We start from the raw sequence: 15,255 nt of genomic DNA, 5'->3' as shown, positions 1-15,255 counted from the left end.
ATCAAAACTGCCGAAGGTCGGACACCTCTGGACTCAAAATCAGTTCATTCAAAGTTATAAAAACAATATCTAATCATTAAAAACTAAATTCAGATTGTCGAAGGTCGGACACATTCGGACTCAGACTCAGTACGTTCAATATATAAAATCAATATCTAACTCAAAACAAACAATTTCAAAATATAGTTAATAATATTTAATATATAATTAAATAATAAATAAAAATATACTAACCTCAAAAGTGAAACGAAGCTGAAAAGAAACTCGCGCGAGAACTTTGTTAACGAACGATTCAGCAAGGAGGCGTGCTGGCGTGGAGGAGCTGGTTGCACAGGCAGGGACGCGGTGCGGCGGTTTCGCACAGCTGGAGGGGCGCGACATGGCGGTTTCGCGCAGCTGCAGGGGCACGACAATTTTGCGCATGTGCAGGGCTTGGTGGGGGAGTCGGGTCGACGCGGGGCGAGCTCGGGGTGAGTGCAACGCTGTGACGAGGCGACACGGGCGGTGGCGCGAAGGTGAGGTAGTCGGTCGGTGCAGGTGAGAAGTAAGAGAAGATGGAAAACTGAATGTGAGAGAAGTGAGAGAAGAGGGAATGCGCTGATGGAGAAAAAAAACCTACTTTTAACGACGGTTCTGGGAGAACCGTCGCGATAATGTCACTTTTAACGATGGTTTAGGAAGGAATCGTCGTTAAAAAGCCAAAAAAATCAAAATATTTACGGATTTGCCATTGCCTCGGTTATTACGATGGTTCTTTTCTAACTGCCTTTAAAGGGAGTCGTTAATGAAGTTTTTTGTACTAGTGAGTGCTAAAAACATTGGATCAAACTCAACAAGATATTTTTATCCATTGTGATAGTAGTTTTGCAACTAAGCTCTCAAGAAATCTAGTAATGCATGGTCATAACAATCATATAGATGTTCATTTTTTTTTCTTTTATAGCTTGCATGAGAAGGTTGATAAAGCTAGTTTATTGTACTACTTTGGAACAAATAATTGATTTGATGACAAAACCTCTTAAGTTGAATGATTTTTTTGAAGCTATATACTATGCTTGGTGTTTGTGTAAAGAATAATATAAACTAAATTATTTGAACATTTAGTTTAACGGAGAAATTGTTAGGATTTAGTCCATATTAGCCAATAAATAAAATACCACCTTATATGAGATTTCTTGGTTAAAATAGGTCTTACTATTTAAAAGTTTGTTTATAGTAGGTTCCTTATTTATCACATTTTCTGTTTGCTTTGTATGACTATTTATGGTCGAAATATTTCTCATTCAAGAATAATCATTTTATAAGTTGTAGTATGTTAATTTTGTTTCTCCGAATCATTAAGAAATCTTCCTCATTCCTTAAATATCTAGTTAAAACAATAATTAGATTGGGAATACCTTAAACAAATATTTCCCTGATTCACAATAAGGATTTTAGTTAATTTCTCTAGATTGTTATATGTTCTTTAACGAATCCCAAAACTGATTTCTAAGGTTGACTAAATTCCAGTATCATAACAAATAGATGATACAAATAACTTCATCTACCTTTAACATTAAGGTGTTTTAGTTTAAGAAAAAAAATTAAAGTACACAAATATTTTAATGTGTGTTTACCAAGGATTATCAGGGGTATTGCCTTTAAGGGTTACAAAGTTGTATGTTGTCTAACCCTTAATTTATAACATTTGAAGTTTGGTTTTTCTTTTTGACTCATTCTCAAAGTGTTCCTTTAGGCTAAGCAACGACATTGACGACAACAATAACATGTCCCTAATCCACACACATTCTTAATTTATGATAAGTTGGAGAATGTAACTCACATACCTTTCACTTAAGCGCCTCATAACTTTCTTAAACGAGTTACCCTCAATCCTTCCTTATTGTAAGTTGACTTAAATAAGTTGTAGCTAGTTCATACAAGTTCTTGTACAAGTTGACTTATTATTTTTCTAGAAGAGTAAAGATAAAATAAACAAAGCATAAAACCATAATTGTTCCAACCAAAAGATTTGAGAATCCTAATTAGAGCATTCAGTGTCTTATTATTCCTAATTAGTCTAACTATAAAACTTAACGAAACCTACATATCATTACAATAGTAAAAAATAATAAAAATTTAATTTGAGTTATACACTACTAAAAAATATAGAAAGTGTGACCCACCGTAAATTAAAAATAAAATAAAAATATATAATATTTGAGATATACTAATAATAAAAAATAATTATGTTGTAAATCTTGGAAAGACTTGAATAATAATAATATTATTATTTTTTTAATGAAAATTAACTAATTGATTAAAAATTATGTATTCTTATTTATAAAATATCCATAAAAAAGTATGCGCTTAATTTATATATATATATATATATATATATATTTTGCTTTGAGTAAATAGTTGATTTAATATATAATAAGTATAAACATATTTCACTCTTAGTATAATAAAAAAATAAAATTTTAACAAATAAAATTTTATCTTTAATAATAATTGAACATTAATATATAATTAACTTTGAAGTAATTTTACTTCGTAAATAATTATTAGCCATTTCTTCGACGCTAATCATAATTTTATACTAAAGTTGATATGTTTTATAAATATATATATATATATATATATTTAATTACTTTAATCAATAACATAATTTAAATAAAATAAAATAAATGAAAATTTTTATACGAAAATTATAATTTTTTATTGTAAAAAAAAAGGAAATGTGTCACTTATGTTGAATAATAAATTTTTAAGAACAAATTTAAATCCTAAATACAAATAAATAATAATAATAATAATAATAATAATAATGTTAGTGTAGGTTGAAAAACTAATTAAGAAAGCTAGTTATTGGAATTCAATTATATTACCTCACAAGAAAGTACCAAACACGGGCGGTGACAAGAAAGCATAAATGTTGTTACCTTAGCCGTTTATTTTCTCATGAAAAACACTATACTGCAGCATCATCCTCAATCTCCTACTCAACAAAATCTCTTCTTTTGTATCTATGGATTCTTCTGGCTACCAACAGCATCAACAACAACAACATGGCCACGACCCATCTCAAACTTCATCCTATGATCAATCATCACAGCCTTGTTATCCCTATAGTAATAGTAATGATAATGATAATAATAATAGTTATGCACAAGATAACCAAGCCCAATTCCAAGAACACCCCAATTCGATCCCAATCGCCCCTGAGCCGCCTCATTCTACAGAACCCTCACACCCTCACGCGCTGAACCCGGTCCACCCTACGCCGGTTCAAGGTTCCTTAAACCCTGCAGCAGTGGCAGCCATAGCGGGAGCTCTCGCGCAGCTTGTGGGGAACGTTGACGGGTTACCAAGGGAACTGGTAAAGCGAAAATGATCAGTTTATTTATTTACACTCCCCAATTTTCTTTTCTCATTCGCAAAATTATTTGGTTGATTCGTAGTGTATGAGAAGGAATCGCATTTTACATTTTGAACTTTTGTGACGGTATGAGAACAAAATGTAGGGTTGTATCCTCTTAATGTTGTTATTCACTTATTGCTGAAAAATTAGGTAGCCATTTTTTCAGATGAATATTTTCTGGTGGGTGCTTACATCTGTCTTATTTTTATTTAAATGTTTTATGGGATGATGCATATGAATGTGTACATTGGTGTCATGTCATGTTCTTCCTGTCATATACGTTACCTGATGCTGCATCTCTGAAATGCTAGACTTGTGTCTCGCGTATGAATTTGAATGTGGCATGCATGTAACATTCACTTTGGTAATCAGAATCTGCCCTGAAATGAGTGACTTATTGTTGTTAAAGCTTCTTTTGATGATTAATTGTTAGCCTTAGTAATTGGACTCATATTTGGTTGATAGTGATAAATTTTCCTTCTGTATTTGTTAGGACAGAGTTTCTTGAATTGCCAAAAACATGCACTGATTGGTAATTATCTATAGTATCCTTTAATTCATTTGGAAGTTCCTTTCCTACTGGATGGAGCCCTGTTGTTTTCTTAAGTTGTGATGCATGAAAACTGTGTATCATGGTCTGCTCAGGGAGTTGTAATTTAAAGGATCAGTTCCCATTTATTTTAATACCAAATAGAAGCCAGTCTAGGATGTAGTTTTGTTGGCACAAAAAGTTGTTTATTTGGTCAGATTTTGAGATAGGCCCAATTCCCTGGTTAAATCTGAGAAACTCTTTGATGCTTATCTGCACTTCAAATCCTCATCTATGCTCATAAGATCTTGTGTAATCGCTTCCACTAATGTTTCTCCTAGGACAAATTTAGCTAAAGGAGGTGGTCTTCTGTAAACCACTTCAAATTTGATGTGGAGTGCAGCTCCTTAGAAATTGGTATTATACCAATATTCAGCCCAAGGAATAAAGTATGCCAAAAACTTTGGTTGCACCGAACAAAAGCACCCAAGATAGGTTTCTTATATTCTATTATTAACTTCAGTTTGCCTATCTGGGTGGCAAGTTGTACTGATATTCAAAGTAGTTTTCGATAATCTAAAAATTTCCTGCCTAACTAGACATAAAACTAGGATCTCTATCACTTACAATGGAGATTGGTACCCACGATGTCTAATGATTTCTTTAATAGAAATATCATCTATAGATCTTGTAGTATATAAATGCTTAAGCAAAATGAAATGTCCATGTTTACTCAATTTCTCTACAACTACCGTCACTGCATCAAAACCTTTAGATATAGGAAGACACACAATAAAATCCATAGTGATTTTGTTAGCTTACACATAGAGGAGGAGTTAGTTAGAATTAGAATAGTCATGAGTTAGTTATTTGATTTGCTAGTTAGATATAAATAAGAAAGAAGGAGAGAGGGGGAGGGGCAGTGTAATATTTTTGTAGATTGTGCTTTAGCTCTTTGTGAAGGGGAAGCCCTTGAAGGAGAGAGTGCTCTCCTATTTCTTGTTCTTTTCTTTCTATTCTATAAAAACCTTTCTTTTCTTCTCTTTATAATTCTTGGTTCCTAACAGATTTCATTCCACATGGTTGTAAGTATTGGCAATGACTGCAATAACCCTCCTGGAGATGAAGTCTGTTATTTACTTCTTTGACATATATGACAAACTACTCCATATTTTGTTTTTGTTTCCTTCATGCTACTCAAGAAAAACGATTACGTCATTCTTCTATAGGTTCTTGAAGTACCTGATGGACCCCCTTATAGGAGTTGTATAAAATTAATGAACGAATTTAGGAACCCATGGAGAACTAGCAGATAAAACCAATCCTTGTCAGATGGTCCATCAATTTTGCTAGCGCTTGCCTTAAGTGTGCCAAATGATCTTCCCATGTTCTAATGTATACTAATATATCATCAAAGGAAAAAAGGGCATACCTTCTAAGGAAAGGATTTATAATATAATTCATGCATTTTGAAAATTAGTTGATGGAGTAGTTACTCCAAAAGGCATTACCAAAGATTTAGAATGGCCTTGATGTGTTCTGAAAGTGGTTTTCGATATATCTGGTTCATGCATCCTAATTTGGTGATATCTGGCCCTTAAGTCTATTTGGAAAAGTAAACAGCCCCATTTAATTCATTCAACATTTCTTTTATCACAGTAATAGGGAATTTATTTGGTACAGTGGCTTTGGGGAAAGCATGGTGGTCCACATCTGACTGCCATATTTTTTCTTTACTAATATAACTGGGCTTGAATATGGGTTATTGTTTGGCCTTATTATAATAGTCTCCAACGTCTCTGCCACTCGAGTCTCTATTTTTCTGCAGATGGGGGGTAACGACATTGTCTTATGCTGACCGGATTTGTTCTTGATTTGGTAGGAATACATGATCTACATCCTTTAGTGGAGACAGTCCTTTAGGTTCTTGAAATATTACTGCAAATTCTTTTTACTCCCTTTTTAGCATTCTAACGTGGGTTGTAATCAATTATTCCTCTCCTAAACTGTTTTGCTTTACAAACAACAGCATAAACATTATGTGAACTTCCTCTTTAGCCAGTTTCTTTAGAGCTTTAGGGGATATCATTGGTTTGGATAGGCTTGTATCTCCTTGTGCTTTAATAATTTGCCCTGCATGTATGAAAGTCATGCTTAAAGTTTTTCATTTTTCTTTAATCTCCCCTTAAGTGACCAACCAAGCCAAACCAAGAATCACTCCACTCCCCCAACTTTGAAACAATAAAAATCTCCTTCCATGTTATATTGTCCCAATTGCACCCTCAAACACCAGCAACCACCTTGAGCGGAATTTATTTTCACATCTTCTAATCTCACATAATAGGGTCGGGTTGCTTCAGGTTGGATTTCCCAACTCTTAACTACCTTGCTTAATATGAAATTATGACTAGAACCACTATCTATCAAGATCACACTTTCTTGTCCTTGCAATTTTCCATTTAGCTTCTTAGTTTGCAATTATGTCATTGTCATGCCACCTTCGGTGCATATCGAAAGATCCATCCATTGACATGCCATCTTAGATTTCTTTTCAGACTTATTATTATTGTTATTATTATTATTACTACTACTACGATCGTCCTCTTTCAACATGGTTATTTCTCCATCATTGCTCACCTCATCATCCTCAGCCAATATAACCACCCGTATATTTTTTTTTCAGTACACCAGTGTTCATGTGCATATGCTAACTCACAGTGAAAACATTTTCCATTTTCTCTCTTCTGAATGTATTCAGTATAGGGAGGGGTACAAGCTACTTTGCTTCGCTGCTCTGAAAATTTGGTTTTGCAACCGAAGATGCTAATCTGAACTCTTAGTTTCTTCATAGGTGGCTCTAGTGTTGGTTGAAACATTCATCACCCTTGCTCTAATCACAATAGCTCATCCTCTTGGAAAACAAAAACCTAAATTGACTTCATGTTCTTGCTGTTCTCTCATGCTGTACATTTGTTTTACGGCTTCGTCCACATCACAAGCAATTTCCATAGTGCTACTAAGGTCCCTAGGGTCATGTGGTATCACCAAACATCAAGTATCAGCCCTTCATAAAATATGCCAATATTTGATCCTCTGAATTTGGTTTGGCTTGGGAAACCAATAATTCAAACTCTTGCACATATTTCTCTACTCCCATTTGTCGTATGGAAGCTAACCTTGCGTACAGTATTCCACTCCCTTGGTCTCTAAATCTTCTCATCAATACTTCAGAAAATTCTTTTCCTAATGGATTCTTAGATGTTTGTCTATAATACTGAAACCAATTCACCACTTTTCCCTCAATACTAATAAAACCAAGCTTCAATTTTTTTGAAGGTTTTACTTCTTGCACCTTGAACAAATTTTCAGCACGCGCGCCAACCAGTCCAATGGGTGTTTTCCTTTAAAATTGGGTAATGATTCTTAATACTCTAAATCTGTCTTCATCTTGCCCACTACTTCATCCAAAGTTCTGACATGATTTTCCATGGTGAAAAGGATCCGACAGGTAAGACCATTGTTAGAACTCACTTTCTTGAATTTTCAAACTACAACTTGAAAACAAGAACACCTCCTTATTCTTGGAGCAACTACATTGAAATAGCTCTTTATATGTTCAACTATCAAACAATGAACAAGGTAAGTAAGTTTACCTCTCCCTCACCCCTAAAAGGAACTCTCTGCTTTTCTACACTTCAATGCCTAGTTTACTTGGTGTCACCTAGTCTTGTAATCCATTTTCTTGTATTGAAATGTATGTTTCATATCCATTTAAATTTCTTTTGTTGTTGTTGTTGTTAGCATGCTGAACTTGTAATGTGATGCTAGAAATATTACAAAGAGTCTTGCCAATTGCTATATATTGTTGTCTTATTGAAATTAAAGGATGCAAATTGAAAGAAGTTCAACTTGAGCTGAGCTTTGGAAAGTATAGGAAAATGTTGTGGAATACTGAAATAATTTATGGGGTCTTTGTGCATTTGAATTGGATTTACATTGAGTACATCTCATGATCTACATAAGTTTCACTGTTAAATCAGTTACATTACCTTCTAGGCATAAATGTATGTGTTTAGAAAGTGACAAGAAACATAGTAATGTAATGTTTGTAATGTTTCCCAGTTATAAGATATGTCTCACTGCAATCTTCACCTTAATCTAAGCGTGATGATAAAAACAATCCTTTCCAAATATGCAATTTTTTTGTTACATGCATTTATATTTTAATGATATTATTATTTGCTTCCTTTTAATACTCTTAAAGCTTTTCCTCGAATTAGTATCAAAAAGCTTCTTCTCAAATTATCTTTTAATTTCACATGAGTGCTTATGTTTTTGCATTAGTTGAGATTACAGTGCTATTTTCAATGCCCATATTCTAGATAGATAATACTAGTTTGATTAATTTTTCTTACTTTCATGCCTCTATTTTATTTGTTCATCAACTTTCTTTTCCTTTCTCTTGACCTTGTTTTCCTTTTTAGTGTAACACTTAAAAACAAAGGAGACTAGGATAGTTAATTATTACCCATTCGTGTCTTACATGAAATACTAACAAAACTCTTAGTAGGTGAGTGTATGCCTAACTCAACCTCACAAATCGGTTTGTAAGGTGAGATTTTACATCCCACTTATATATATTATGATTGGCCATATCCATAGTCGATGTGAGTTCTCTAACACACTCTCTTATATGGATGAATGAACATTTTGAGCGTGGGATAAGATATTCGTGGGTGGTCTAATAGGAGTCGAATAATGGTGGCACGATAACCCCAATGAACTTGATTAAGATAGACTTTGAATAACTCTAATACCATATCCGGAAGTTGGTTTATGCCTAACTCACCTCATAAAACTAGCTTGTAAGGTGAGGTTTACACCCTCTTATATATTATGACTTGACCATATTCTTAGTCATTGTGAGATCTTTAACACAAAATTTGCCCCATTTTTGTAGTCTACATTTCTTCTTGCTTGATATTCAACACTATACTTGTTCAATGCCTAGTACCCTTTCTCTTTGCCTTGTGACCTAGATCATGAGGTTAAATTTTGAAAATAAACATTTTGTTGTGGGTAAGGAAGGCTAAGAATTGATTTACTCTACAAACTCTTGTATGTTTTACTTTTTTGCTTCACGGTTTTTGGTGTATGTGGCTTGTAAATGTTTTCATGTTTTGCTCACGAGTAATTGTGTCTCTAACCTTTAATACATTTCATGGTGCTGATTCTTTTCTATTACTTTGGAACCAATATGGGTGTTAACATCTTCTCCAACTTGAACTAAGATGTCTTCATCCAAAGCATCCAAATTTGAATTTTCTTTATTCTCCTCCACAGTGCATTCATCATCGAAAGCAAGATTATCAATGTTGTAGTCATTTTTTTTCCAACATTCTTCTTCTTGTTCAATCTTTGATTAGTCATCACAAACATCACATTATTCTTGGTCTTTTAGTGTACACGGTTTATTTTCTTGGTGTGGACCAAAGTAATTATAAAATTAATTAACAGAGCATGATAGCAAATTCTTACCCTCTCAAAAACACTCCAATTATACTCGCAACCAGAAGAACTACAAGTCAAACTCAATGCTCTAATAGAAAACCTTTGTAATTGTAGACGTTGATCATCATATTTCCCACCATTATGCTGAAATTTTGGTTTTAAGTGCACATTGAGCTATTAGACTACCCAAAACCACATATTAGCTTTTGAAACTCTCAATGTGAGCATTAATCTTAGTGACATCAATATCTCGCACTAACCTATCAAAACAATCATGCATTCCACACTTCACTTCATAATCAACTTTAAATCCAAAAATATAGTGCAATATTGGACTAAGATAATATCCTATTGCATGGAATTACCCTATTGGTTCTCCCATCTTTGATCAATGATTTCCCAAAGGGGTGAGAATAGCTAAGAAAGATAAAAATAAACAAATTAACCAGCAAACAAAGTCTATAAAAAATAAATTATAAAATCAAACAACTGAAAGATAATTAGTTATTTTCACCTTTTAATAACTCCATTGAACATACTTTGTATCTTCTCTTAGTTCTTAAGTAAATCCCATGGTTAGTTTCTCATCTGAATCCACCATGCACAACACCTTAATTAGGAGAAGAGCATCTCATGCAATTCAAAAGATTTCCAAAATCCCTTATTCAATATCAAATTAACCACAAGCACTCCATCTCTAGTCTATACAAATTGACTAGATTGACACTCCTTATATCTGAACATCTTAATAAATGATTCTTTATTTTCATTCAAGCATCTCAAAATCAAACAAGTGGAAAAATGATGGAAAGGGGAGTAATGAGTGGGTCTGGAAAGTTTATTACAGAAAGAAATTTAAGAATTAGTTGGCTGTTGGCTTTTAACAACTGTTGCAAGAAGGGGGCTGAGACTTTCGTTTTCAAAGTCTATATATTCTTATCTTGTGGTGGAAAAAATAGAAAGGATTGTAGTTTGTTGTGACAAGGAATGCCCTGTGTGAAAGTAAGTATTTTCCGTTATTTGGAAGTTTTCTGAGAAATAATACAGTTTTGAGGGACTGTCCTTACATTTTTTATTCTACTTTTTACCTTATCTTTGAAGGCTCGTAACAGAAAAAAAGTATTGGTTGGTCTTATCAAATATGTTCCTTTAGTAAATTTGTGCAATAAGGAAACTAAGACCAGTTCATGAATATATGTAGGTTGTGAACTTTTACTATTGATGGAATGGTATTTTCTTCTCAAAATCTTCCAACATTGACACAAGGTGTCTAATATAACTTCTTTCTTTTTTGTATCAATAAGTATGCAATTTCCTTGTAATTTGGTGTATTATCGGTGACAATTTGGATAAAATTATCTTCCCTAGCCTCCTTAAAAACATCATCCATCATCTTGAAAACTTCTTCAACTGCTTCACATATGTCAGAAGCATCAATAGACTTTTAAAAAAAAGGACAATTCGCTTGGAAATATTTACCAAAAAATTAAGTATAGTCCTCCTCATATCAGTCCATCTGTTTATGTTCTTCTCGAAGGTTTATTCATCCTTTTAACATCTTCAGGAACTAGTATACATGCTTCAACATCCTTTGAAGTCCCTACTAAATGATGTTTTAATCAATAAATTTCTCGTGATAATACTTTCTCACAATATTAACACCTCACATTTCTTGTTTTCCCATCGATTAAAATGCAATGACTACTCGCACAATCAGTCCTTGCTCAGATAACCACTTTGTTATATTCTAAAGTATTAGGATTTTATCATGATTTTATTAGGATTTTATCAGGATTTTATTAGGATTTTATCAGGATTTTATCACTTATTTAATTAGTTAAGATTTTATTAGGATTTTATCATTTATTTAATTAGTTAGGATTTTATTAGGATTTTATCATTTATGTAATTAGTTAAGATTTTATTAGGATTTTATAATCTTTAGTACTCTATTGATATGAACGATCGTGTGTAGAAGCGTCTAGGTCTTCTCGTAAGAGATTTCGAAGAACGATTAGGCTTTGGACAAAGGGAACCTTTAGGTGGCTTCCGATTATACCAAGAACAAGAACAATGATAGAGAATTGAGAAAAGGAAACAAACTGCATATATTATTCATATATCAAATAATAGTTCAATACTCTATTTATAGAGTACTAAAGATTATAAAATCCTAATAAAATCCTAACTAATTAAATAAATGATAAAATCCTAATAAAATCTTAACTAATTAAATAAGTGATAAAATCCTGATAAAATCCTAATAAAATCCTGATAAAATCCTGATAAAATCCTAATAAAATCCTGATAAAATCCTAATACTTTAGAATATAACACACTTCCTCTTCTAGGAGCTTGACTTGAGCCACCTTCAGTTGAAAGGCAGTGTTGGTGTTGTTGATCTGAGAGTTAGAGATGGTGACTTGATGGTGGATGATAGTGAAGTAAATGTCTGGAACAACATCAATGCTGCAATATTCAACAACAACAATGGTGATGGAAGTGTCAGCAATGATAAGAGAGCTGTTGAGAGTTGTTTGGTTTTGTTTTGATTTGCAAATGGGAATCATGGGGGAAAGGATCATCCTTATGAGTTGGGTATTTTTTTTTTCATGTCGGGATTTTTTAGCTTGAACCCTAGCTTTTCAAAGGATCAATGACGTGCACAATCTGCCAATTTCATGAGCAACTGCATGATGCCACTACGATCTATGCATCTCCCGATGTATGTGCCGCGTGCATCAACTTGCTGTGTCTTCCTTACTCAAGGAATCATGAGTAGGATTTTGACAACATTGATGTCAACAACAAGCAATCTTATTTTAAAAAAAGGGAAATTTTGAATAATTCTAGAAGATCTGGCTGCTTCCTTGCATGAATATTTGTTTGCTATTTCTATATTTTCCTTGAAAAATTTACTTATTTATTAGGGGATTAAATAGACTAGGTGAATTATAGGAACATAGGAACATTACTGAATTCTGGATCCATGCTGGCTCTGCATCTTTTAATTTTGCAATGGGAAAAAAGAAGTGAATGAAAGCAGTTGAGGTGCATGATCAAAACTGTCAAGTTGTTTTTCCCTTTCATTATGCAACTTGGGATTCATGTAGAGCATTGTAAAAATGTCCCTTGCTACGCACTAGAGGAATTTCATTTTCAATGAAGTTGAGAATTTCAAGAAACCTTGTTAATATTTCATGTTAAAATTTTGATAGGCTAAGTAAATAAGCATAAATTTTAAGGCTGCTTTCAATGTAGTGGCATTCCTAAAGTTTCCTTGTCCTATCATCATTTGCTTTCCTAATTAATTAAATATTAATAAGTTCTTGTAATGCATCCCTGCTAATTTCAATATGCTGTTTATATTTAATCTATTATTTGCAAATTTGGATGAACTTTATTTCTGTCATTCTCTCTCTCTCAAACTATCTTCCCTTGTGATTATGTTGCGACTTATACATGCACATTTTTTTAATCCTCCCACCTCAACATTGCATAAATCTTTTGTAGCTGAGATTTGGAATCACCAACCATCTTAGAGTTAATATTTGAATGCTTATCTGCAGAGCGTGCCATCTCAATACAGAGGTACAGGTCGCGGGGGTCGTAGACCATTTAGAGGCTATGGTCGTGACCGATTCAATCACCATCGTGGTAGGGGACGTGGTAGGGGACGTGGCAGGGGTCATGGTAGCCAGATCTCATCTCATTCTTCTGAAGCCACAATTGCTAATGTTGCAGATGTGCCTGCTGCTGATGGGTGCACTTCAGTGATGCAACCATCATCAGTCTGTGTGCAATCATCATTACCAAATCCCACACAAGTTCCATCCGCACTGTTGCAAGCACAACAACGTAAGTTATGGTGTGAAATTTGTATAGCCGAGTGCAATACTCCCGAAATGTTGGAGCAACACAAAAATGGAAAGCGGCATAGGAAGAACTTGATTGTACATGAAGAACTACAAAGACTCAAAGCTCTAAATGGACAACAGAGTGGAAATATTTCTACTTCTGAATCAAATTTAACAATCCAACATGAGAAAGCTCAAGAATCTGAGATAAAAGGATTACCTTTCGAAGTTGCTGGTTCTGAAGCTACAATTGATAACCACAATGATGAAACAGAGGTTCAGAATAATGTAGAAGGGGTTTCCGAAGTTCAAAATGAAGAGCCTCAAGAGGAACCTAGAGAAAACTCTTTCATACAAGGATGTGGATTCAAGCGTACGATGAGCCTAGGTAGAGGAGGTAAATACATGCGGAGTGATGATGGGTCAAGAAAACTGGTGGAACCTCCAAAGTCTAAGCATAAGCAGGTTACATCTCTTATATGCGAGTTGTGCAATGTTAAATGTGATTCCCTAATTGTCTACAATAGTCACTTGACGGGGAAAAAGCACATGTCAAATTTCAAGCGTGTCCATGGCTACCAGCCTTTGAATGGAGAAGCAGGGAGCAAACCGCTTCACTCTCCTGGTATTAATTCTCTGCCAAATGCAAATAATTTTCCGGTCTCACAAGGTGCAAGTGTCCCACTAGGCATTAGTGATCCACGGAACCTTCTGGCTCATCTCCTTGTGACTGTGCTATCCAATGTCCAAGTACCATCAACAGCACCACTGTCAGGTCCTGTGGCTGATCAGATACAAGCACCAACATTCATGGCAGGATCAAGTCATCAACCAACATCTCAAAATTTGACAGAGACTCTAGTGTCAGAGTCCATGGCATATTCTGAGATTGAAAATCATGCTGGGAAAACAAAAGATCAGATGCCATCTGTCATATTGCAGCTGGATGAGACTGCAGGTTCATGTAGTAATGCCAATACTGAAACTGTTGGTGGAAGTTCTGCAAAGGAAGAAACGGTGGTGAAACTTCCCCAGGATAGTGCAGTTATAACACCTGCAGAAAACCCAGTTGCAACAAATAAACAAATACCTTCGTAATGTGCAAGCTCCAACATCATAGACATTTAGTAAGCCCATAGAAGATGTGATCATTTTTTTTTTCTTTCTTCGTTAATTTCATTTTTCAGTACTTCATGTGATTAAAAGTTTAATATTTTAACACTTTGAACTAACATAAGGGGGATTCCCACACTTAGCTTTATAATATGATCTTTGAGTTACAATTTGAACATATTGCCCCTAATCTGTACTTCTCAGAAATGCTGTATGAATTGCTGTTGAAGATGCTGGGATACATGCCAGAAATCCATCGTTGTGCTGCAACACCATCTGATGTGACCAATGACTGTCTACATGTACGACAAACTAAAGAAGTAGCTGCAACATCGTATCTATTTATCAATGTTCAATAGAGGCCATGAGAGTTGGATTAGATGGCAAAATTGACGCAAAAACTTTTACTGTGCCTACTTTTAAATTTTAGCTAGTGAAAATTGTTTGGCAAACTTTTGTTGTAGTGTCAAGATTGTAAATGAAAATGTTGCTTGTGTACAAGCTTCTTACACGCTCCTTTCTGAAGCCAAAATATTGGCATACTACAAGACATAAAGCATCCGGGTACTGATTAATCTCTGCCTCCGCGATTTTTGAGTATTAATCATGCAAGCAAGAAATTTCATTCCCAATTTTCGAAATTTGACGACTTTTATGATGACAGCTAGCTCAAAATAATATTTATTATTTGAAACATTAAGGTTACCCGAATATGAGATATTCAGAAATATATTTATAATTGTATACATTTTATGATCCTAACAATTCAAAGATTAGATTATATATATATAACAATTGATTATAACTTATTGAATAATAAGTATTCACTAATCAACTATATC

General features: G+C 34.0%; 1 protein-coding gene across 4 annotated transcripts; it reads left to right on the top strand.

Moving 5' to 3' along the window:
• Nucleotides 1–2,890: 2,890 nt before the first annotated feature.
• Nucleotides 2,891–14,924, top strand: LOC137825721 (uncharacterized). Of its 4 annotated transcripts, XM_068631464.1 has the most exons (5): nucleotides 2,956–3,361; nucleotides 7,269–7,345; nucleotides 7,431–7,571; nucleotides 13,013–14,427; nucleotides 14,618–14,924. In XM_068631464.1, exons 3-4 carry the CDS (start codon nucleotides 7,545–7,547, stop codon nucleotides 14,396–14,398), a joined length of 1,413 nt encoding a protein of 470 aa, XP_068487565.1. In that variant the 5' UTR covers nucleotides 2,956–3,361; nucleotides 7,269–7,345; nucleotides 7,431–7,544; the 3' UTR covers nucleotides 14,399–14,427; nucleotides 14,618–14,924. The 4 variants fall into 4 exon arrangements, with proteins under 4 accessions (XP_068487563.1, XP_068487562.1, XP_068487565.1 ...); XM_068631461.1 differs by lacking the exons at nucleotides 7,269–7,345; nucleotides 7,431–7,571 and having other exon boundaries at nucleotides 2,892–3,361; XM_068631463.1 differs by lacking the exons at nucleotides 2,956–3,361; nucleotides 7,269–7,345 and having other exon boundaries at nucleotides 7,395–7,571.
• The last annotated feature ends 331 nt before the right edge of the window (nucleotides 14,925–15,255 follow it).

The sequence above is a fragment of the Phaseolus vulgaris genome, chromosome 8 (genome assembly GCF_000499845.2).
Source record: "Phaseolus vulgaris cultivar G19833 chromosome 8, P. vulgaris v2.0, whole genome shotgun sequence".
NCBI lineage: Eukaryota > Viridiplantae > Streptophyta > Magnoliopsida > Fabales > Fabaceae > Phaseolus > Phaseolus vulgaris.
This window is presented reverse-complemented; position numbering and strand designations above follow the sequence as displayed.